This window comes from Anabrus simplex, chromosome 2 (genome assembly GCF_040414725.1).
Source record: "Anabrus simplex isolate iqAnaSimp1 chromosome 2, ASM4041472v1, whole genome shotgun sequence".
Lineage (NCBI taxonomy): Eukaryota > Metazoa > Arthropoda > Insecta > Orthoptera > Tettigoniidae > Anabrus > Anabrus simplex.
This window is the reverse complement of record NC_090266.1, coordinates 907,963,219-907,990,207: the sequence shown is the minus strand read 5'-3', so window position 1 is coordinate 907,990,207 and position 26,989 is coordinate 907,963,219. Positions and strand designations below refer to the sequence as shown.

The window sequence follows — 26,989 nt, the reverse complement described above, 5'->3', positions numbered from 1 at the left end:
TAAAACTCTAAATCAATGTACGAAACTGTCACGTGACGCAAGTACGCGATCTCATTGGTCTGACGTCATCGTACAGGTTGACTGAATTAGCAGACGAAATAACACATAGTGTGCTGTGAGAAGCAGGATACACTTCGCGTATTTCTACTTTACGTTAGTGTCTGGTATGGTTAAATTCGAGGTCTATACATTGGATAATAATCTGAGTGGTATATTTTAGACTTAAAATGAATCCTGCGCAGACAGTGAGGCAGAAAACTTATAAATGCTGTAGAGTTCCGATGTGCAATAGCACACCGCATACCATACCAAACAATTGTTTATAAATGTTCCAAAGACGTTAAAACTAGGGAGAAATGGATTTTGGCGAGCCGGAGAAATGCTGGTGATATATCGGAAAAGTCCACAGTTTATGTTTTGAATATTTTAACGTAAGATGAATTTGTTTGAATTTTCAATCACTTTTCCATGTCAGCTGTTCTAGTGGTAAAACTCTAAATTTTAATGTATGATGCTTTATTTAAATGCTTCTATTACATCTTGGAATATGAAAGTAATAAACAGTGCATTAATTAATGCTGATTATTAAAGTATTCTCCAAACCTAACCTATGTTTTGGGTGATCCATGTCAAGATAATAAATCAAAGGGGTTATGACCATTTTGACAGCTCTAATTCTACCAATTTATCTTGGCATGCGACAGTTATGTATGTCTTTATTGAAGAGCTTAATTGGTAAAAAAAAATTAGGCTATATCTAAATACTCTATAATGTAACAAAGAATAGGCGTGTACATCATAAAAGGAAACAACGTTAATTTAACAGATGTATAACTACACAAAACCAATGCTTGTCTGTCGGGGTCTTATAAGTTAACAATGCTCAATTATAATAATTATCATAATATTAATGAAATAAATAACATTATTGCACACAGGTGAAAATAGTGATATAGGTGTTTAAAATATTATCCAACTTAACCTAAGTTTTAGGTTATACAAGCCAAGTTAATAAAGCGAAGGGTAAAAATACCGCGTGAGTTGGCCGTGCGGTTAGGAGCGCGCAGCTGTGAGCTCGCATCCGGGAGATAGTGGGTTCTGAACCCCACTGCCGGCAGCCCTGAAGATGGTTTTCCGTGGGTTTCCCATTTTCACACCAGGCAAATGCTGAGGCTGTACCTAAGGCCACGGCCGCTTCGTTCCCATTCCTAGGCCTTTCCTGTCCCATCGTCGCCATAAGAACTATATGTGACGGTGTGACATAAAGCAAACAGCAAATAAAAAAAAGTATAAGTCACAGCACCCAAAGACATTCCTGTATTGAACGACTAAAATGTCACCAGGACACATTTCTTGCCTGATATGCTCAGCTTGTTAAAAGCCAAATGTAATTAATGTTATTGGCTTTACGCCTCGCTAACTACTTCTACGATTTTCGGAGACGCCGATGTGCAGGAATTTAGTCTTGCAGGAGTTCTTTTACGTGCCAGTAAATCTACCGACACGAGGCTGACGTATTTGAGCACCTTCAACTACCACCGGACTGAACCAGGATCGAACCTGCCAAGTTGGGGTCAGAAGGCCAGCACCTCAACCGTCTGAACCACTCAGCCCGACTTGTGAAAACTAGATGAAGTCATATTTATCTTTATCATGTTTAACTTTTTCCCTCCACAAAGATATTTAATGTTTCTCTTTCATGGGCCCCGGAAGTGGGTAGGCCAGGTGTCCCAACCATAAATATATATATTTTTGGGAATGATAGATTGTAGCCCTATAGTACTATGATCTTTCTTTCTTTCCTTCTTTCTTTCTTTCTTTCTTTCTTAATCAGTTTATCCCTTCCTTCAGGGTTGGTTTTCTCTCGGACTCAGCGAGGGATTTCAACTCTACCACTTCAAGGGCAGTGTCCTGAAACGTGAGACTTTGGGTATGATGATGTAACTGGTGAGGAGGGCCATTACCTCGCCCAGGCGGCCTCACCTGCTATGCTCAACAGGGGCCTTGTTGGAGGATGGGAGGATCGGAAGGTATAGACAAGCAAGAGGGAAGGAAACGGCCGTGGCCGTAGGTGCCTGGAGGAGAAGTGGGAAAATACGAAAAAGCACTTCGAGGATGGCTGAGGTGGGATTCGAAACCCTTCTACTCAGTTGACTTTCCGAGGCTGGGTAGACCCCGTTCCAGCCCTCGTACTATTTGTTTTCAACTTTCATGGCAGAGCCGGGAATCGAAACCGGGCCTCCGGGAGTGGCACACATTAACCACTACACCACAGAAGCGGACTAGTACTATAATGCTACCTATATGTTTATGTTAGTGCTGAAATCCGATTTCTTACTTTACTAATGCTGAAAGCCCGAAAATGTAATGTTATTCTTTAATAGGGGAATCAGTCTAGAAGGAAATGTTGAAAGTGATGTGATATCTAACCAGGTTCGTTGTTATCCTAATACTATGGGTTACAGTACATTGCACGTATATAAAAGACGCCACTTACAAACTTGCTTGTTATCCGCGAATTTCTGCGGTCACAAAAGTCACATTTTTCAAGAATGATGACATCTACACATAGTAGATTGTCTGACTGTGCTGTTTTGAACCTTTCTTCTGTCATTTCAAAGTTATTCGCGATCATGAATAATAAACAATCGGCTTTTATCAAAGGCTGATGCACAACGGCTGGTAGAGCTGCATGCGTTACTGGATCGTGACGTCACAGCGCACCGCTTACGTCAGAGGCCGTTTCACTCGCCTTGCGGAAAGGCACTATTAAATATTTTTTAAATGGTAGAAAACAAGGCAACTTACCACAATGTAATATGTTTACGTACTATTTCATTGGTGTACTTTTCAAAAAAAATATTTTTGAAAATGATGCATGTTCCCAATAGGCCTACTAGTAGATATTTTTGTTTCTACAGGTTCATTGATTTTAGTGATCTGATAAGAATCTAACCTAGTCTGTCTACCTTGTACATTAACACTATTCCCCAATACAGTTTTAAAAGAACCTAACCTATACAGACTACCATGAGTATTAATACCATTCCTCGACTCTAGCATGACAGACCGACCTATATCGGTCACTTTATCTAGTTTTTTAGAGGAATGGGATCAGGTACACATTCTACATCTCGAATTGAATTAGCAAACTCTATTATACTATTTACAACATACCTTTTTCCCAACCTATTTAGGTGCAGACCATGCCAGGTATAAAATCTTCTTCCCAAATTGCTTATATCTACATATTTTACATTCTTGAAGTGCCTACGTATTTTCAAAAGTTCTTCATTATCCTTGTTTACCTCCTTGTTAACACAAGACCATGCTGGAAGATCATGTCTGTGAGGAACAAAAAATACCACAGCATTGGTGTGATGTTACTCCTGTAGTCTCGATCTGAGGGAAGAGATCAAACGTTTGCCGAACTGTTTGAATGCCGCTGGGTACGCATTGCCTGTCTCAGCTATACTAATAAAATTCTTCAGTCACAAGCACCTCACATTCATATCCTAAGATCCATGCTGACTGATATATTGAAGGACATTCTGTGTTGGTTTGTTAAGCCAGTGGTCATAAGAAATATCCTACAGTTTTAGAAGTGGTCTGTCACACGAAAGAGAATCAGAAAGCTGATGATGATTTAGTAATTGGCTACTCAACATCTCATCTTGTAGAAAATCTGGCACCTGAGAAGAAAAACCTTCATTTGCACATCAGGAACTATTTTATCACAGTCAGTAATTATATTATTCATAAATTTAATTTGAATAGTGAAATTTTTGTTAATCCTCTAGTAGCTCAGATAAATTCTTTACAGACTTCTTCCTTCAATGCCATAAAGTAATTTGTTTACAAGTTTCCTGTTATATTGTCAGTGAAAGATGGCGAAGGTGACCAAGAAGCTATGGATGCATTTCAGTGCCAGTTTTGTGCTCTCCAAGTGGAGGATTTTTCTGTTGTGCTAGAAGAAAGATTAGATTGTTCTTGGTCTGCTATAGGGGTCTATGTGAGGTAAAGATGGGTGTTTCAAATATGATAGAATACCAAAATTAATGTTCTCAATATTGACAATTCCACACAGTAACGCCGAATGTGAAAGATTATGCAGCTAGGTAAAGAAGACGAGGACACAATACCCATCATCTCTGAATGGCAGAAATCTCAGTAAATTATTGGTGGTCAAATCAAGTCTGAGTGGAAAATGTTATGAGCAGCAGTATGGCAGTGCATTTTTGAAGAAGGCGAAGTTAGCTGCCAGTTCATTGTCTCTGTCACTTACATGTGTATATTTTTCATCATTTGGTAAGTTGTAGTCAGTTCTTGACTTACCTGTCTGAATATTACTATTTCTATGTATGTGTCATAAATGAGAATGATTAGGTACATATTCTTGTAACCATTTTTATGTTTTCCTAGTTTATGAGTTTATATACACTGACTGACAGTGACAATGCAACACCAAGGAGGAGTGGTTCGAAAGGGATGAAAGTTGGGGGAAAAACAGAGACGGCACGGATGAATAATTGATGTTTATTTCAAACCGATATGCAGGTTACACAATGCGCACGGCATCGACTCAGTAGGATGTAGGACCACCGCAAGCGGCGATGCACGCAGAAACACGTCGAGGTACAGAGTCAATAAGAGTGCGGATGGTGTCCTGAGGGATGGTTCTCCATTCTCTGTCAACCATTTGCCACAGTTGGTCGTCCGTACGAGGCTGGGGCAGAGTTTGCAAACGGCGTCCAATGAGATCCCACACGTGTTCGATTGGTGAGAGATCCGGAGAGTACGCTGGCCACGGAAGCATCTGTACACCTCGTAGAGCCTGTTGGGAGATGCGAGCAGTGTGTGGGCGGGCATTATCCTGCTGAAACAGAGCATTGGGCAGCCCCTGAAGGTACGGGAGTGCCACCGGCCGCAGCACGTGCTGCACGTAGCGGTGGGCATTTAACGTGCCTTGAATACGCACTAGAGGTGACGTGGAATCATACGCAATAGCGCCCCAAACCATGATGCCGCGTTGTCTAGCGGTAGGGCGCTCCACAGTTACTGCCGGATTTGACCTTTCTCCACGCCGACGCCACACTCGTCTGCGGTGACTATCACTGGCAGAACAGAAGCGTGACTCATCGGAGAACACGACGTTCCGCCATTCCCTCATCCAAGTCGCTCTAGCCCGGCACCATGCCAGGCATGCACGTCTATGCTGTGGAGTCAATGGTAGTCTTCTGAGCGGATGCCGGGAGTGCAGGCCTCCTTCAACCAATCGACGGGAAATTGTTCTGGTCGATATTGGAACAGCCAGGGTGTCTTGCACATGCTGAAGAATGGCGGTTGACGTGGCGTGCGGGGCTGCCACCGCTTGGCGGCGGATGCGCCGATCCTCGCGTGCTGACGTCACTCGGGCTGCGCCTGGACCCCTCGCACGTGCCACATGTCCCTACGCCAACCATCTTCGCCACAGACGCTGCACCGTGGACACATCCCTATGGGTATCGGCTGCGATTTGACGAAGCGACCAACCTGCCCTTCTCAGCCCGATCACCATACCCCTCGTAAAGTCGTCTGTCTGCTGGAAATGCCTCCGTTGACGGCGGCCTGGCATTCTTAGCTATACACGTGCCCTGTGGCACACGACAACACGTTCTACAATGACTGTCGGCTGAGAAATCACGATACGAAGTGGGCCATTCGCCAACGCTGTGTCCCATTTATCGTTCGCTACGTGCGCAGCACAGCGGCGCATTTCACATCATGAGCATACCTCAGTGACGTCAGTCTACCCTGCAATTGGCATAAAGTTCTGACCACTCCTTCTTGGTGTTGCATTTGCTCTGTCAGTCAGTGTATAATGCCCAACTCGCATTGTAACTGTAGATATGTATGCCCTTTATCTTGTCATCTTTTACCGAGACCGTGGCGCAATATACTTCATAAAATCCAAGAATAAAAAAAAAGCTTCCTATTTTTGATTTCTAAAAGTTGGCAAGTTTGTTATTCATACAACCGTTATAAAGCCTCTCTCACCGGGCGAGTTGGTCGTGCGCGTAGAGGCGCGCGGCTGTGAGCTTGCATCCGGGAGATAGTAGGTTCGAATCCCACTATCGGCAGCCCTGAAAATGGTTTTCCGTGGTTTCCCATTTTCACACCAGGCAAATACTGGGGCTGTACCTTAATTAAGGCCACGGCCGCTTCCTTCCAACTCCTAGGCCTTTCCTATCCCATCGTCGCCATAAGACCTATCTGTGTCGGTGCGACGTAAAGCCCCTAGCAAAAAAAAAAAAAAGCCTCTCTCCGAACACAAGACCCCAACACCCTCTGTGAACACAGAACCACTCTCTGACATGCCTGTTCTTTCATTACAACTATAAAATATAAATGTGCAAAGAGGTTAGCTTTTGTTTTAGGGTCATTTGGGGCAGAGTTGTTTTGAATTACTGGATAGTGAAGGAATGATTTTTTGTTTGTTTTAAGTTAATTGTTCAGTGTGGTCCAATTGTGCATCATTAGTGTTACTTTTATCACAGCGTAAGTTGGGGTTTCTTCAACTGTTATGCTCGCCTGAGTCGTAAGAATTGTTATAAAACCGGAACCTAGGTTAAAGTCGATCATGTTGGGTTTGACTCTGTTTGAATATTCCTTTAGGAAGAAGCATGGTTATGTTTTAAGGTTGAAACATGTATATTGGAAATATATTGTTGATATCATTCGTTAGTGCTCGTCGGATAAAAATTTGGAATATTAAGTCATTCTTGTTGATTAACTTTCCCATTGGTGCACTGTTCAACCTTGGGAGGAATATGAGTTGTCTGTAACTGGATAAGAGAAAAAAAAAAAAAAGGGGGAATTAGAATGATGACTGTAGAGCCCAATATGGTAATAATTGTAGAGTGAAAGTGTTTATCCCGTGAAAGTGGACGAACTTACTTGTCTTAAAAATAGGAGAGGATTTCCACCGATCAATACTTATTTATTGCATATATTAAGCTACAGGACCGGTTTCGACCTCATATACAAGGTCATCTTCAGCTGGACCATACATACATATTTATATAATGAAGCTTTGATTAAGATTGTGTTGTTAAAGGAATGCTATATGATGATGATGATGATGATGATGAACATTTAGTCACATACAAATGGGGCACGTCTTACTTAATTTTGCCATTAGTAACAACTACTTTAAATTTCATGATACTATCTATCAGCAACAGGGTTTACGGATGGGATCTCCTGCTTCTGGTATAATCGCCGAAATTTACATAGACTATTTAGAGCACACATTCATTAACAAAATAGACCATATATTTTTTTGGTGTAGATTTGTTGATGACATCTTTATCATCCTCGACAATAGGTCCACAAATGAAACTGATATATTAGATAAACTCAATACAGTAGATTCCCATATAAAATTTACCATGGAATCCGAAAACAATCACAAACTGAACTACCTGGACATAGCGACAACTAGACATGATGACCACCTTTCTTACAGAATATACAGAAAACCCACGCATACCTCAAATACAATTAAAATGGATTCCGTTCACCCCAACATACACAAAAGAGCAGCCTACTATAGCATGATACACAGAGCATTCAATATACCATTAACAAAAGAAGATCTAAACAAAGAATTACAATTAATTCATGACATAGCTAAAAACAATGGATTCAAGAAAGAAATGGTTAACAAAATCATTCACAAAATAAAATCCCAACCCAAAACCAAACTAACAAAAGTAAACGAATCCAAGAAAGATTATGCACTATTCACTTTCAATAATGTACACATATACCCCATAACTAACATTTAAAAACTCATAACCTAAGAATAGCATTCAGAACTACACTCACTAGTACCAACATCATACACAACGTCAGGACAATCAACAGTAACAACAAATACAACCACTCACGGGTATACCGTATCAAATGTAATAACTGCGAGACAAGCTATATCGGACGTACCGGTAGAAACTTCCTAACCCGATATAACGAACACATAAATGCGGTGAAACACAATCATTTTTCCTCAATAGAACAACATGTCGCAGACTATAAACACAGTTTTACAAACATCGATAACGATATGCAAATCCTAAACATAAACCCCAAAGGCCCCCTGCTCAACATAACAGAAGAATTTTACATCACTCTAGATCAGTACACCAATCCAAATTACAACATAAATGAAATCACAGAAAAAACTATCATCATCTTCAAAAAACCCTTACCTTAAGTTAATCGATAAACAGAGCGCGACACGCAACAGAAAAACACCAAACAACACACCCAGCTCCACCCCTACCCCCACAACAACAACTCTCCCTACCCCTCCTTCCCTTCCCCTCACAGCAGCTAGTATGAGCCCAAGAAGAACACGAAGTAGTACATTACAGGCTCGCACGTCAAACACAACTCAGCTACACAAACAACAGTAAGTACATATTCCAATTCACACACATAACCCTTAGACATTCCTCCAACACGATATCACTTATAACTCAATCTTATCTTCCACAGATAAACATAACATCATTGCACAGCTACAAATGGGAAAGGAGCCACTACTTTGAACCCAATGTCATCCAAATTTACGGACGCCACAGGACAACATGAATTGGTTCCAATAAATGGGCAACACACACAGCAGAGCTGAACATATTTTAGTTGAATTTCATCCATACATTTGGCACCTTTTTTAAAAATTGAAAGTGTTTTATCCCACATATTCACAGGAAGACAAAATTTTTTACCCATGCAATTTTACAAACTCCAAGAATAGCAGCTGAAGTGTACAACTGTAAATAAGACTTAAATACGGAAGTTAGTCGATGTATTGACCAACAAGCAAGAACGAATGTTCATATGCATGAAGTGTTTTTTTATATTGTATTTATCTTGTACATATATATATAAGTTAGTTTAAGTAAAGACATATTTTATACACGAATTTTAAGACCTTCAACATAATATTTTAGACATACAGTTGCAATATTGTACAGAATGACATATACGCCAGTTCACGCTAAGACGTGCCCCATTTGTATGTTACTAAATGTACATCATCATCATATAGCATTCCTTTAACAACACAATCTTAATCAAAGCTTCATTATATAAATATGTATGTATGGTCCTGCTGAAGATGACCTTGTATATGAGGTCGAAACCGGTCCTGTAGCTTAATATATGCAATAAATAAGTATTGATTGGTGGAAATCCTCTCCTATTTTTAATTGTGCAATTCGTCAATACAGAAATGAAGATTATAGATTACTTACTTGTCTTGTCGACGTTAGCTGGGACCACTTGTTCCGGTTGTGTCTGAACGACTAAGCTTGCTACTCCTAGTGTAGTATTGATGCTGTAACAGAGGGGTGGAGCTTGGAGGGGAAGGGGGAGTGAGTTTCAAATTGTGCGTCCGTGTTGATGCTTGAGGGGTGTTACTCGAATTGGATTGGGCAGGACCAGCATTAGGCGTGGCTATTGGAGCGCATGCGTGCTGCGATTTAAACATACTGGGAACTTTATTCTGATTTACGGCCTGGATTAACCTCGGAGTTGTCACATATAATGGATTTTTTTGTCAATAACCTTCTTAAGATTATTATTTTTATTAGAAGTTTGTTCCAAATAAATGTACAAGTTTTCCATTTCGTTCAATAATTTCTCCTTACCTAGGCTTTTAACGATCGTCAAATCTTTCTCTATTGAGATGAATTTATGGCCTGTTTCACTCATATGCTGGCTCATGGCCGAATACTTGTTATGTTTGGAAGTATTGTAATGTTCCAGATACCTTGTGTAAAGCTCCTCCCTGTTTGACCAAAATACGTGAACTCACATTGGGCACATTTTAACCTATAAACACCAGATCCTGAGTAAACATTATTATTATTGACTCTCTTGTGGTTGAGGAATATGTTCTGATTGTTATTTATTGTCCTGAAGGCTATGTTGACGCTGTGTTTTTTTAAAACATTAGTGATCTGATGGATAGCCGGGCTGTTATACGTAAATGTGGAGTAGCTGTTTTTCTTTGATTTCTCTGGGACTAGGTTGGAAGATAGCCTTGATCTTATTAATTAACCGATTGATTACATTTATTATAAAGCCATTGAACCGAGCTAACTGTCTTACGTAATTCAGCTCTGTTTCCAAACTTTTTGGCGAAAGAGGAATTTTTAGTGCCCTATATATTAGACTATGATAGGCAGCTAGTTTTTGGATCTTAGGATGTAAGGACGAATCTGTAATAGTTATGGGTGAATGAGTAGGTTTCCTAAAAATTTTAAATTCAAAAGTGTTATTCAAGCGTGTAATTGTTAAATCTAAAAAACTTAACATATTGCGGACCGGTCCCGAGAAAACTCGTGCATGCCTGGCCGAACGTTGCGGACCGGTCCCGAGTTATCTCGTGTTAGTAGCAGACTGAAGTTTAGTGCTATCTTTTGATATATACCGGAACTATTTGGAGGTCAAGGGTGCTAGAACTCTTTTATGTATGGTTCTACACAATCGATAGTCTCATTTCTTTTCAATTATTCTTCATATCATAGCTTTTCTTTGCATTTCCTGACATGTTTACAAAGTTTGAAGAGCCATGCAAAATGGCAGCGCTCAGGGATCGCACGTGTTTAGACAGGGATGAAATTATTCGCGTATTATGTGCTGATACAGGCTCAGAATATCAAAATGATGCTGAATATTTAGAGTTCTATGATGAAATACATTCTAACGGAAATGTTTCAAGTGATGACGAGTAGATATCCTTATCTTCAAGGTGTGGAACTCACGTGGCGCAGGATGAGTCTCATAATTGTGTTACGGGTGTAAATATTCTAAATATTGTAAATAATATAGTGTTTTCTGACAACTAGGTTATGGACAACAGTAAACCTAGGCTAGAGGATTTTGAACGTGCTCCTGATATAAAGGTATGGCCTAATGAACCTGGAAACGTAGGACAAGTATCAGTACTTATGTTTGTGAGGACTTTTTCATTATGTAGCTGAGCAGACAAACTTATACTATGAGGAGAATTCACATTCTCATAACGTATCCCGTAAAAGCCAAAGTGGACTAATGTCCCTAGGAGGGAAATTAAAAAATTGTTTTGTGTATATTGATAGGGCAGGTTAAGAAACCGTATCTGAAAGATTACTGGCCAACCGATCCCCTAATAGAAAACCATATATTTCGGAAAACTATGAGCCGAAATAGATTTCAGCAAATACTTACCTAACTGCATTTCAACTACAAATCAGGAATGCCTCCAGAATAAAACACAGTAGTCCTTCAAAGGCTAGTGAAGTTCTGGCAGTTTATTTGAATGCATGCACTCCAGTTTGGAGGTAGTTAGAAAGTGGCCAGGAACAGGGCTGTGCATGGGGTGAAGGGCACCCGGTCCGCAATGTGTTAAAGAATTATTGACCTCATCTTCTTTGGTAAATTTGACGTTAGGATCTATTTTGTTTAGTGAGACTAATAAATCGTGACTGTCAGTAATGTCTTTATTGATGATCATGAAAGTATCGTCAACAAACCTTAGCCACAAACTAATGCCCTTTATTTGTGAAATAATTTTTGTATGTTCTATATAGTCCATGTAAATATCTGCTAGAATGCCAGAAAGAGGGTCTCCCATAGCTAGGCCTTTCTGCTGATATTTACAGTAACCTTGTAACCTGTACAGCTGTCGTAGTAACGTCGCCTTACGACAACTTTTCCGAACAGTGGTAAATGATAGACGCTTCTTACCTCCGTTATTTAACCATAAATTTACAGCTTTTCTCCTGTACGCAAGAATTTCACTTTCTTCTTTGGACTGGCAGCTTAGCTTGAACTAGTATATTTGCTAGGTGACTACAGTGTTTCTTCACTGGATTGACGGGAATCAGACTCGGGGCTCTAAATTGGAACCGTAACACATCTTGTTCCTGGCAATGGTGTGCTGGCTTCTCTTTCAAATAATGCAGATGAGGTGTCGCTGCTTCCAGTATCACTTTCACTGTCACTATTTTTCTCCAGACAGACTCCCGATATGATGCTGGCACCGTTGGGATGATTTTCAATTCGTTCGATCACATGTCGACCCATCTCACTTTCTTCTGAAGTTACTTCACGGAAAGAGGAGAAACCTTCTTTACGGAAATAACGTAAAGCATACTCTAGAACATTAGCCGGATCCATGACTGCTCTTTCAAAGGGACATGTGTCAACTGGCTAGCGCAGAAAGCTCAAGGTAACCCGGTCGCTTCAGCTGGTCACCAGGGCTGTCCACATCGAGCTATACACTAACGCGTGCAATTCTAGTAGACATTTCCGTATCAATTTCAGGACCTTACAGATTGAAAGGCAGCTGAATTTTTGTACATTGCTTTCTTATGGACCCCTCATCCTCTCTACCAAATTTCATCATCGATTTCGATATGATAGTATGGACACTTTCCTTGTTAGTCGGTTGATAGAAAGCCAGGTCTGAATTAAAAATATGTTGCATATTTTCTTCAAGATTATATATATAATTCCTTATGTAAAAAATACTTGTGTCATCAGCAAATAATGAGAAGCTGCCAAACAGTAGTAGGTTCCCAATATCAATGACAAATACAAGAAATAATATTGATCCTAGAACAGAACCTTGAGCCACACCAGTTGTCAGTCTGCAATTTGTTTTCTGCTCCCATACAACTAACAAACTGTACCCTCTCTCTGAGATAATCTGTAAACCAGTTAAGTATTAAACCACTAACCCCTGCTGCTTCCACCTTCAATAGCAAAATGTCATAGTCAACTGTGTCAAATGCTTTCCGAAGATCTATAAAGAGGCCTGATGCTACCATACATGAGTCTAAGGACTCCTGTAACTTAATAATGATGTCTTCCACAGCATTGTAGGTAGTAGAAATAGGCAGAAGTCCCATAATCTTTCCTACAGCTGTTAACTACATTCCGTACCATCATAGTCCAAACTGGCTCCTTCCCACCCCACTGGATACATGCAAACCTAATAAACTACCTTCTCAAGTAACCTCATATTGCCCAATAAGTTTGTTACCAGTACTAAGTAAAATTCTACAAACCATCCTAGCCCATCGCATCTACTCCTATTTGAACTCTCTCCAATTCATGCCACAGTCACAAGCAGGTTTTTGCCCACATTACTCCACTCATGACCACCTCTTTTATATCTTCGCATCACTCACGACATATGTCCCGCCGAAGAATGAGCTGCTCTCATTAGTTTGAATGTAGGAAAAGCCGTCGATGTAGTATGGATCTCGGGACTTAGGCTAGATATAAACTTCGTCAACTGCCACTAACCAATCACAATTATCCGTTTCCTCGCCAACTTCCTAAACTTCCACTGTGCTTAGATAATGTAGTCTTTGTAATAAAGACAATTACAGTATTATAAAGGTGGAATTATAAAATCTAAATTTTCACAAGTTGTTGATAAACACGCATACCTCATCCACTTTTTGAATTACTGTAAATTTCCCTGCGTGATGGAAATGGCTGGAAAGAGGGAGAAAGAAACAATGCTCCTGAAAATAAAAATACCTGAACCATATTGTCTAAACAGCTGTTTATGCTAGCATACCAACATAATTTATTCTCAACTTGACCACTGCCTGTTGTAAGTACATCAGTCTTACATGTTGGCTTTAAGGAGGACCAAAGAGCCTAACAACGTTCTCAATTAATTTTTGCATCCATTTTTTACAATAACCATGTCATTCACTGGATTTTGAAGTTGTTGTACTGTGTATTCATGAGAAGGACACTAAGGCACTTGAATTATTGCGGTTTCGCTGTGGTATCTTCTCTCTTTCCAGTTCGTTGTCAATGAAACAAAAATTGTGTAACTCTGAAATTCTGTACCTCTTACTATTGTTACTTGATGCCCGCTCCAAATAAGGACAAGGTGTATGTATTTATCAACAAGGTGTGAGTCATGCAGCATCACAGCGAGTTGCATATTGCTTTTTGTCTAAAGCCTACATATATAAAAACCTTTAATATCTCCAAAAGTACTCCTCGGATTTGCAAAATCGGCACATCACTGAACTTGCCACTCAGTTCTTAGTTGTTCTATTGGATGAAAATAGTACAGTCCCATTAAAAAAAAAAAGTTGCTACCAGTTTCTCAGTAATTACATTTATGTGATGGAGATGAAATGGACAATGTTTTATGAGCCCCTTATTACAATTAAGAATTTCAAAACAGAATACAGTCAAACCTCGATATCTCGAACCTCCATTACTCAAATTTTCAGTATCTCAAAGTAACTTAAAGTTCCTGGCTGTTTGTCCTATTCCTCATGTGTATTTATTTCTCTATTATTCGAAATTCGGTTACATAAATTTCTTGATTTCTCGAAACAAACATTTCCTCCCTTGAAGCAAAAATACTCTAACTGGAATTTTGTGCAGCATTAACTGTGCAATACGGCATTTGTGATTTGTGAGGAACAGTTAACAAGTAAAGAAAGGTTTACAGTGAAGCTGAGAGCTAATATGACAGCAACCAAAGAACTAAAACTTCTAATGACCAAAAAATCGGCGAAGCCTCGCTGTTTCTCGGGTGTGAATTAATTACCGGTCACGTAAGAAAATATCCTCTGAAGTCGCGGATGACAAGCTCCATTTACGAATCTTGGCTGCGTGGTATTGACGAGAAGTTTCAACGTAACACCAGTAACAAACAGAAGAGACTAACAGATATTTTCCAAAGGTGTTAATGGAGATATGTTTCTTGTTTCACTACTGTAAGTACCGTACCCTGTCTTCTAAAAAAATTTCTATAATAAGGGTTATAATAACAGTGATGCCGTAAAAGAGAGTTCGTGTATTTTAAAATGCTGTTAAAAAGAATGTATTCGTTATAAGTCCGTAGATACACATTATTCAATTATGGGCTATACATGCTCAAAAACAGTATTCTCTATATCTCGAAATTTCGATAACTTGAAATAAAATTTAGCTCCCAAGATGATTCGAGATACTGAGGTTTTACTGTATATATATTTTCAATAGATCGGAGGACATTTGAGGACATTTTAATAACCTTTTGTGTATATATATACCGAGTAGTTCACCAGCCCCTTATTTTTCAGACATAGGCAACCCAAATAATGCGTATAACCTAAAGATCTTTATAATTTAGTTTTATGAACACCAAATAACTTGAATTTTTTCCTTATGGTTGAAAAGGCTTTCAGCTACCTATATGTCATCACTGTAAATTGATCCATGGACCTAGCAAAGGAAAAACTACTATGCACAATTCCGTGCCAAATACTAAGGACCTTTCTGCAAATGTGATTTATTGCACCTTGAAATAAAACAGGTACCTGTAATACGATCGAATTATATCACGTGTTCTGTAATGTAAAGAAGTTAAATAAACACTGTAAAACATAAATGAAGGCTTTGACACGGATATTAACTTTCGAGGTGGAACAGCCATACTTAAGTACTAAACCTCTAGCAAGCATCATGTATGTTGACTTCGTGGCCTGATCGGATAAGGGCTGGAGCACAAGGTGTGTGAGTTTCGGCAGCGTAGTGGTTTGAATCCAACATAAGGCATACTTTTTTAATGACAGAGGTGCTCCGTTTTAGCGGGGATACGATAATAATCAATATTTTTTTCCTATTGGTTTTAACGGATGCGCTCTGATTTGGCGTCCTTCCCTAAGGATGGGTGAGGGGGAGGATTGGGAAGGAAATCAGCCATTGTCTTTTACTAAGGTACCGTCTTGACATTTGCCTTGTGGTGTAAATGGGAAACCGAGGAAAACTATTTTCAGGACGGCCAGCATGGGATTCAAATCCACAACCTCCCTAATCCAATCACATCACAACACTAATTCATTTCCTCACCATGTATTCCTATGAAGAGTATGTTGAATTGTTGCTAATTTATGTAAAAAGTACGTTCAAATTAATACGTATGTATGCCACGTGCTCCATAATCGTACAAAGTTAAATGAACACTGTAAAGCATTATTGAAGATACTGACATTGATAGTAACTTTCGATGTCGAACAGCCATACTTTTGTGTTAATCCTTTAGTGAGCGTCTTGTATGTTGTATTTGTGGCTGAGTCTATTAAGGCCTGGTGACACAAGGTGTCTAATTACCAGTAATTCAGTGGTTCGATTCCAACCTTATGCATGTTTTCTTGTTTTGTTTTGCTTTTTACCGACAGATCGTGCCCCATTTTAATGGGCACACGGTATTTATGCACACTTATCAGGTCACATTACAGCACGTATTCATTCACTCACGATGTATTCCAGTGACCATTATGTTGACATGTTGCTCATTTATGGGGAAACAAGGCAGAACGCAGTCCATTCACAATGTCTCTCACAACCGTTTTCTTGACAGAAGGCTACCAATAATACATTCCGAAACTTTGAACGAAGATTGGGGTCAACTGGGTGCTAGGAAGGGTAACTACTGTTAGAGATGCTCCTATAACGTCTGGTCCGAATGAAGAGGCTGTTTTGGACGCTGTTCATAATAACCCTGATATGATTACTTGGACACTTGCACAACAGACTAACATCAGCCGGTCATCAATCATGCGTATACTGCATAAAGATAAATTTCACCCATGCCATCTGCAGTTACACCAGGAGCTCCACGGACATGATTTTGATGCTAGAGTAACATTTTGTCAATGGGCATTATGCAGGGTGACCAATAATGCAGCCTTTTTGTCAAGAGTCCTGTCATACATTAGCTGCTTTAAGTGACCCCACAGGAAGAAGTCAAGTGGCGTTAGATAGGGTAATCTGGCGGGCCAGTGAACGGGTCTGCCCCTTTCTATCCATTTATTTGGATATGAAGCATGAAGATGGTTCTGGGTTTCTAGTGATCCGTGAGGTGAAGCCCAGCATCCCTACTGTTATTCAGGAGTTCATTCCACCAGCTGACCAAGCAAGTTGGCTGTACGGTTAGGGGCGTGCAGCTGTGAGCTGGATAGATGGAAGTAGCTACAACATTTAACTGACAAAAACTCTGGATTGGAAGATTTTAGTCAGTTTTAAGAGACATTAATTTTAATAAATTGATTATATTTATAGCTAACAAACAAGGCAAAGACATTTTGTAAGATTGTAAATAGATTAATGTGATTTAGTGCTCATTTATGACATGTGACATATGTTATTTGACACACATTATATACGAACTAAGAGAAGTTTAGAACTGTATATGCTGTAAAGGCTACAAGAGGATTTGTTAAAGATTGGTGCTTATTAATAAATTAATAGGTCCAAGAGATATTTGGCATTATGAGAATTTTTTTTTGTTAGTGGTTTTATGTCGCACAGACACAGATAGGTCTTATGGCGAGGATGGGATAGGAAGGGCCTAAGAAGGAAGGAAGCGGCCGTGGCCTTAATTAAGGTACAGCCCCAACATTTGCCTGGTGTGAAAATGGGAAACCATCTTCAGGGCTGCCGACAGTGGGATTCAAACTCACTATCTCCCGGATGCAAGCTCACAGCCGTGCACCTCTAACCGCATGGCCAACTCACCGGGTACATAAGTCTTGGAACTAGTTTCAGCCACTTAGTGTAAGTGTCATTTAATATACCTTTTTGAGGCAAAATTGTCATTTGGTCTTTAACTCTAGCGGTCTTTGGTGAGAAGTACATTTTGAAATCTGTGATGTATTTGTATTGTGGCTGGATGCATTCGTATGCATCAAAAGGTGTTAATGATTTCTTAATACGTGATTGTCAATATTTAATTTACGTTTTGAACACGTGTCCTCTGTTGTTCTTTCGCTGTGTTGTTATTTTGATTATTTGAAATATATATTGGAATCTGAATGTGTAACTTGGGTTTCCCTTTGCTTTATCCTGGTTCTTTTCTTCATTTGTACTTACCATGGACACCCTCTAAATTCCCAGTTGCTTCCCACTAAAATTGAATGACTAGATGATAGACGAGTTTCCTGATTTGATCATCATAAGTAAAGCCAACCAGCCTGTTCAGTGAGTTTGTGGTTCATTAATAAGCTGTTAATTGATTATTTACATTTTTATCATCATTATTATTACTGCTGTTGAATCTGGCAACGACTGCCATAACAGGTTGTTTTGTCGGCTGTCATGTAAAAAGAAAAAAGAAAAAAAAACCAAGGCATCACTGGTATATGTGTTTGATTAACTGTACAGTTGAAGGTGTGCCACAAACTACCTCTATACACAAGCTGTATCTTGCATACCTAGGTGAAAAGTGATATTTTGCCCCGTAGCAGCACTATGCAGTAATGGGTTAATATATTCTGAGTAATCCTGCCTTACTAAAACTGTTACTAATAAATTTAGTGCAGTTGTGAGTGATATTTGCTGGGTTCATTTCACGAACTCCAATCCAGGTTTGTCATTATGCGACACCTACACAAATAAGTTACTTGTTCTTTAGTGTGATTCACTCTCAACTAACGCCGAGCAAGTTCTTTTCTGTTAATATTCTAATGGCATTGTTCTCTACAAACATTTTCAAGCCTATGAAAACATCACTTAAGTGGGATTGAACATAGACCATCTCAATAAGAGTCCAGTACCCTGCCAAAGAAGCTATCGAAGAGTATGTAACATAGTTCTTATAAACGTGTAAATTCTTAAGTGTACGGAACAGTTTTAATCATTGTAGGCCCTTGTACTTCAGTATGTTTTGAATGTTTAAAAAGCCTTGAGTTAATCCCATTTTTATTGTAGTCTGAGGGTGGTGTTTTGGGTATGTTCCCTTGTTACAGATTTGGTAAAACAACCTACATGTTCTGACAGCTGTCAGCACGTGGCGCTGAGTAAAGGCGCTATAACATTGTCTTCTCAGATGTTCCGGCTGGTCTTATAACAATCACAGTCAGCCCCTATTGTTCTGTACTAAGCACTGTGGAAACTAATATCCATGTACAAGAATCATGAGAGTGTTAGCTTAATATTAAAGATAGTTCATATTATTCCAAGGTGGCTTGGCAGTAATTTTATTGGCTCAAATTACTTAAGACATACTGGTTCCATGCCAGGACTGATAACCAATCTAGCTAACTGTCGCTTTCTTGAATCTGCTGCCAAACAGGCTGTTGCAGGAGCTAAGTCTGTAAACCTACATTATCTCTATGAACATCTTGACAGATCTGAGGAGGCAAATTTGTATACAGGTTAGCAAAGTCTTGTCGTTGGAGTACATAAGATGTTGCCCACATCATGCACATTAAAGCTGAACATGGACGACTTGTGCAAAAACATGCACACATTCCAAATTACTGGCAGTTATTTCAATACAGTCTACATTGAGGAGTTCCAGCATCCACCAATTCCAACTGTGAATCCTGTAGAAGGTGCAGTACCTCCCATTACAGCAGATGAGGTTATGGTTGCTATCTGCACCATGAAAAATGGCAAGGCTACTGGACCAGATGAGATCCTGGCAGATATTTGGAAGAGTTTGGAACATCAACAAGGAGTTTTCCTAGCAGGGTTCTTTAACAGGGGTCTTGAGAAAAATGAGATTCCTTCCACCTGGCGGACCAGCATTGCAGTACCCATCAGGAAAGGTAAAGGTGATGTCACTGTTTATACCAATTACTGCCCTATCCATCTCCTGTACCACACTATGAAAATCCTCGAGCGTGTGATTGATGCTGGAATTCATAGCATTGTTACCATTTCACCAAGGCACTGTGGCTTTGTGAAGGGCTGTGCAATGACTAGAATGATCCGTGCTGCTAATCTGCTGATAGAAAGACATTTGGAGGAAAGAACAGTCCACAAGGCGTTTCTTTACTTGGAAAAGGCATTTGACCGGATCTCACTCGAACTGACCTGCTTCTCGCTTTGTTCCCATGGTATGTTCACTGGATACACCTCCTTTGTTAACACCACCACCAGCTCTGTTTGCTGTGCTGCTGGTATCACTCAGGCATTTAGCATTCCAGTGGGTGTCCTTCAAGGTTCAGCTTTATCACTGTTGCTGTTCATTCTCTGCATGAACTCTGTGACTGCAAATATATGGAACCCACTGCCATTGTCTCTGCTTTGTGCTGGCTAGTGACTCCCAGAACAGACTTGAACAACTTGTCAGCCAGTGGAAAGAAAGGCTGGGTGTATTTGGATTGCGGCTTAACCCCTGTAAGAATGTATTCCTGGAATGTGGCACCCAAGCAGATAGCACATTTCTGGTCAGTGACCTTCCTCTTACGAAGCTGACCCCACATACTGATGGGAAAATGTCGAGGATGAAGATGAAATATTGTAAGACATACTCCTCATTTCCCTCTCTCCCAGGATTTTATCAGTGTCTCCAGATGATTGGTTTCAGTTTTTGGGTAGATTTCAGTAGCAGAATGGCACATTTATATTATTGTGCAAATGTCTGTTGACATCATGGCCAGTAATAATTAGACTGGCCTGCTCATTATTCTGGGTTCAAATTTGAGTGAGGATGGGAGAAATATCTAAGAGCATGCTTTTCATTGGACAAAGACGTGAAATCAGTCGTATCATGCCATAGGTGTCAGCACAATTTACAATGCAAGCTATCATTGAAATGAGAGTTGGGATTGGTAAATGTCCGCCCTTCAGCTTCTCGTTTAGCATGGCTTTTTATCTCACAATTGTAAGTCATGGGACCTCATTTTTACTGAAATCTAAAACAGATAAAAGGCTAATTTATTCTAACCATAGGACATGGTTGTTAATTTCTAAAATCTTGTATGCTTTTGCCGAAAGATTCAAAAATGAAAGCCTACCCACCTTAATGGGTGGTGTGAATAAAAATGAGCACACACTATTTACTTGCAAATTTAGAGCTGGCACTCGTAATGTGGTCAATAAAAACTGCCGGTTGGTAGCAGTCAGTCACAACAGACCTGTGACCTTGAGCACTCACTCCAGTCCCTCGAGTAGAAGAGTGTGCGCTCCAGATTTCTGGTGAATAAAGATAAAGCAGGCACTCATTCCAGTAAGCGCTTGCTCATATTTCCTTGAGCTAATTCAGTAGATGACTCCAAATGATAGTGTCAAGTTCAATAGAATGGCAGAGTTTATAGTGATGGTTAATCGGAAAAGAAAATTATATAAACTTTGCAGAGAATCTCAACTTGATATAGGTTCACATACCTGCCAACTTTCCTGATTTAAGCGGGAGACTCCCGAATTTCAACAGTTTTCCCACCTCCCGTTTATTCTATTATTTCTCTCGATTTTAGCTTATTTTTTGTTGAACTTCAAACATTTGTTTGCAGATCCCGCCATTTCAGTATTGTACGCCAGTGGCCGGAAGTCCTTTGCTCATTGGCTGCTTTGAAATGAAATATGGACATTTATTAATACGAGAAATGTGCGTGAATGTGTGATGTTTATTGAAACCTGTACTTTGCGGCGTGTATAGCCTATCGATTGTGAATCTCTCGATATTGCGTGCTATGTTCATGTTCATTCACATCAGTCTAGTCGATTGTAGAGACTAGTCACTAGATTTGGAGTCTATTTTAGTAATTAAGTGACAGAATTTCAAAGAAAGACACTAGGGACTTTTTTAGAGATTTTAGAGCCATTTGGATACAATACTGGCGAATTTTAATTTATTACTTGATAAAAATAGCATTGCACTTCGCATAATGGCGTGGGCGCATGATGCAATACATTAATCTATGCATTTGCTAAGTAATGGCATCTAAGTGCATGATTTCATACTCTTTTCGGAAGGCTTATCAGTGACGGATCATCTCATTCACATACTTCCTGTGAGGGAATAGAGATGTGTAATTTTTAGCCTTGTAACCTCGTATAGCAGCATTTGGGTTTTGAGACAATAGGTGTTATAATATATACCATAGTACTCATGCATTGTGCAAGACACATAGAAAAGCAGTTTTGACCAATTTTATCTCCTGATTTTTCCTGATTTTCATATCCTTCTGATTTTTGGTTTTATAAAGTTGGCATGTATGGGATAAGTAAGGAGCGTGCTGAATGGTTAGCGGAGCATTTCTTTGGGCACTCTGAAGAAACAAGAGGTGGTGCACTAACAAACAAAGAAAAAAAATGAGAATCTTCTTGTGTTATGTTGATGACCATGGGTTTCAGAGTGCAGTTGGTGAAGACATCGGTGTAAGTCAGAGCAGTGTGTCAAAAACAGTTTCACAGGTTTTGTCGTCAATAGAAATGAATGCAGGTTATTGGATAAAATTCCAACAAATGTTGCTCAGATGCAGGAACCACAGGCTAAATGGCAAGAATGTTTTAGCTTCTCTTAATCTGTCTCAGCTGTAGGATGTACTCTTGTACATTTTTTTTTTTTTTTGCTTCACGTCGCACCGACACAGATAGGTCTTATGGCGACGATGGGACAGGAAAAGGCTAGGAGTGGGAAGGAAGCGGCCGTGGCCTTAATTAAGGTACAGTCCCAGCATTTGCCTGGTGTGAAAATGGGAAACCACAGAAAACCATTTTCAGGGCTGCCGACAGTGGGGCTCGAACCTACTATCTCCCGAATACTGGATACTGACCGCACTTAAGCGACTGCAGCTATCGAGCTCGGTCTTGTACAAATTAAGAAGCCACATATTCATGGGAGTGGGAACAGTTACAGAAAAGGCGTCCCTAGCATTAATTTTCAGGCCACTTCTATTGGAAAGGAAGAGTTCAACCAGTGTAGATGTATCATGGCGTGACTCTGTCTATGACTCCTGAATTTGGAGAAACTCGACATTTGCAAAGTTATGGAAGTAGAAGAGAGGACAACTCCTGCAGATCTGGCTCCTTAGAAAATACATTCAATTGTTAATATACTATTTTCATCATAATGAATTTTTGTTCTTTACATTATACCATTTTCCTCAATTTATGAATGTTTTAATTTTCAGGCTGTGATCTCCTCCCGCTGCATCAGATTCATCAACCACTTCCCCCATTATTTTAACGATAAGGGTTTGTTTCCAGCGTGCTTTAAGTCTACTTTATTTTTCAGTCTTGTTTTCATATGTTGTCATTTTTTTTACCGAAAGTTGTTGGACAGAAATATGTAAGTTAAATTTAGCAAGTAGTTCACACTGAATTGCATTTATTGCACTTGTTTTCTTGTGCTTCTTATATGGTAACTGAGACTTTGACAACAGAATTGTATGTTCCTTTAAAATGGAGATAAAAGCAGACTGGAATTCCATACTGGTGTCTTCTGCCATGATGAGCATTGAACTGTGGCTGCTCCAGACATTTGAGTTTATGCTATGCTTCCACTCTACATTTTTATTCACCACAAATGCAGAGTGGAAGCTCATTGGCAGGGAGACACTCAGACACTCAGCGAGCACACACTCATGCTCACGTGTTTACTCATTTTTATTCACACCACCGAGTGAGAAGGAAGCACATAATAATAATAAATAATAATACCAACCAAAAATAATAAACGTTATGAAAATTTCAAGTGGCACTGGGAACATATGTGGTATTTTGAATTCAAATATTAGCTTTTGAGTCATATTTTGTCAACATAATGCTAAAACTGAGTTGCCTCCGTGGCTCAGGTGGCAGAGTGCCGGCCTCTCACCGCTGGATACCGTGGTTCAAATCCCGGTCACGCCATGTGGGATTTGTGCTGAACAAAGCGGAGGCGGGACTGGTTTTTCTCCTGGTACTCCGGTTTTTTCTGTCATATTTCATTCCAGTAACACTCTCCATCAACATTTCATTTCATCTATCAGTCATTTATCATTGCCCCAGAGGAGTGCTACAGGCTTTGGCAGCCGGCACATTTCCTATCCTCGCCACTAGATGGAGGCTTCATTCATTCCATCCTTGACTCGGTCAAATGACTGGAAACAGGCTGTGGATTTTCATTTCAATGCTAAAACCGAAAAAGTTTGCATTACAAATTTTCAGTCAGATAAGTGTTTTTGAGAAATATCTGAAGTTGCATTTCATTAATATTATACTACTGCAATTATCAGAAAGCAGAATTACATACTGGTTTCTCAGCTATGAAATACTGTAGAGAAATTCATCATGGTGGAAAAACTCTCCTTCAGGGTATCAGTTAAGCCACTTCTAGACAGAAATTGCTTTCTTCACCTTCAGAGCTGAAACTAGAATTGAGGGAGTTGAACATTCTTTCCACCCAGTCATCCAAAATTCCATTCTTTTCCCACTACCTTTGCATCAGTTCTTTTGCGTGTTTCATCACAGATGCCCAGTTTTTGCAGTGGCATTGTCAATACCCTCCCTGGTAATTCTCACTATTTTGGTGATGCTGAATCTCTTTTTGTTCTTGGCTGAATCTCCCATTACTTGAGCCCAAACATGTTCATTGGGGTTAAAATAGGCATGATAAGAAAGAAGCCTGATCACCTGCAGGCCATTGCTTTTTGCTATCTCATCAATGACATAAACTGGCTTTGGTTTGTAAGCTGCCACATGTCTCATTAGCTCTGACTTCATAGTATCATATTAACTATAATATCTCTATTCTGAGGCAAGACATTTCTTCTTACCCAAGCCAGTATGCCAGCTTCTTTCGTCTGCATTGTTGGAGCTCGATCAGCTATTACAGAATGGTATGGAGCATTATCCATACCAGTGGTAGATTTGGGGGGATTTTCCTTAACCCCTCAGCAATGGGGAACATTCGTGTGCCGCTTTCCCAGTGGACGGAAGTGAGTCAGATGTGAGCACTAAGAAAATGCAGCAATCTCTTTAAAAATTCACTGTTGCATCAGTTTAGCTCAGATTATTTTCAAATGTTTACAGTAGAGACTCAAAATAATGTAGTTTACATTCATTATCTGTATATTTACCTTGTATTGTAGTAATGGAGAAGAGGACTTCCACATTTTGTACAGAATGAAAGCGACGTTCTTGTATTTGCCTAGGTTGTTTCTGAATGCAATGAAAACTAGGGAAATCGTTGCCTCGGGAACTTAGAAAAGAAATACCAGGAACAATAGTTCAAAAATTCATTTAGCACAAATCCCAGATTGATGGGACAATTAGTTCATGAGAAAGAGGTCGGATAATTTGGAATGTTTTGTCGTCCATTACTTGGTTGTGCGCACCATGCCCTCCCATTCCTTATGTTATGTGTCCACTCTCACTTTGCTCAGTTCAGTCCGGTGTAGTGCTTTTATTGTTTGATTTATTAAAACCTAATTACTTCTCTTTCATTCAAACTGCACCATGCCACGCTTCTGCGCCACATAATATTGTATTTCAAAGTAACAGTGGGTCATGTAATTATGAGTCATAAGAGGTTTCAAGGCATTGAAAGAATTATAGGAATGAAATATACATCTGCTAGACTGCAGCAGAATTATAATCGTATTTGCTCTCAAGCAGAAAGAGGTCAGACTATTTCAAACACTTTAGAAAGAAAAAAAGAAAAAAAAAAAACGTTTTGGACTGATTCACACAAACAAGGAAGGCAGAGATCTTCGCCTTCAAAAATATACCATTTCCATCTCAACAACTTTAAAAATATACAAGCTGTAACAAAATGAAGACAGGCCTATAGGGGTTTATACCACACATGGAGGTTAGCTGCGTGTGAAGAAAAGGAAGGAAGTCTGTATGAGGTATAGAGGTCAGCGTCAAGGGTTTAAGGAGGGAATTTTCCAACCATACTGTAAGGGAAGCAGCGTTCATTTCCTCATGACAGTCCCCTGATTTTCACGACCGGAACATGAGAAACAGTTTGAAACGAAGCCTTGAGCACTGCCAGCATGTAGGACAATGATCCTACCACTCCCTTTCGTAACGAGTCTTTCATTGTGTCTTGTGGAGTTCTGTTTTACTACCCCTTGGTTAAAGTGATTACAAATGTTTCATCGAGTCACACAGAGCTTTTGTAATGTGTATTCCTCAACAGCCTCAACAGCCCTCAGTTAGCCACACCACCAGGCCACAATATCATATCTCTCCAACACGGTTTGGTTTGAGTATTTTTCAAAGTAAACTCCTAACTTGGGAAGGGAGCTTCAAAGGGATGACTGAATTGATTGATTTTTTGGTAATTTCAGATTATTAATTATTGAGATAAGTGTGTCAAACAGAATTGTGGGTTTTTCAGATAGGTCGTTAAGATTAAGGCCGCGTGCACACCGAGCACGTTTCGCATAGTGTGTCGCGTGTTGCTCAACGCTAAGCGTCACGCTAAGCATAACCAGTGCTTTGTTCCTAAGCTAGATGTTCACACCGTCCGCACTTTGCTGCGCTGAACGCCTACCTTACAGCTAAGCGAAGCGCCAGACAACGCGCAGTGTTGGTTAATTGCTTAGCATTACCTAGCTGGTTCTGAAGCTATGGAAAAAGAAATTCATGCAGTGTTTCAAAGAGAAGAAATATGGAACCCAACACACAAAAACTATAAAAATGTAACTGTTTTGCAAAATAAGTGGACTTATGTATCTACAACAGTTTTATCGCATTCCTACAGTAAACACATACAGTAATATTACTTCTACCGTCACACTTCACTGGGCTTAACATTGTGACAGGATGAAATTGCGTATGGATTTTAGTGTCGGAAGTGTCCGAAGAGAAGTTCGGCTTGCCAGGTGGAGGTCTTTTGAATTGATGCCAGTAGGTGACCTGCGTCGTGATGAGGATGAAATGATTATGAATACACAAATACAACCCAGCCCCCGTGCCAATGGAATTGACTAATTATGATACAATTCCCGACTCTGCCGGGAATCGAACCCAGGACTCCTGTGACCAAATGCCAGTACGGTAACCATTTAGCCATGTAGCTGGATACTTAGTGACAAAGTGCATAGAATCTCTAAAACTCTGTCATATCGGCTTATAATTTTGCCAATGGAGGGTGGTAACGTGAAGAATATCACTCTGCAGGCTAGTAGTGGGCTTGGAAGTAAATATTTCTGTTTATGAATTATATTTGTCACACATTTACTCCACCTTTGTTACGATGAAAAAT

General features: G+C 39.8%; 1 protein-coding gene across 4 annotated transcripts in view; it reads left to right on the top strand.

Moving 5' to 3' along the window:
- Window positions 1-26,989, top strand: part of LOC136864547 (serine-rich adhesin for platelets) — a 709,539-nt gene that overhangs the window by 646,243 nt on the left and 36,307 nt on the right. The window contains exon 10 of one of the 4 annotated variants that reach the window (XM_068226325.1): window positions 8,539-8,763. The exons of the other annotated variants lie outside the window; for them this stretch is intronic. Within the exon in view, the coding sequence (XP_068082426.1) occupies window positions 8,539-8,634 (96 nt within the window). The 3' untranslated portion in view covers window positions 8,635-8,763. Of the gene's footprint in view, window positions 1-8,538; window positions 8,764-26,989 lie in introns of those variants that run through there. 4 annotated transcript variants of the gene reach the window in all.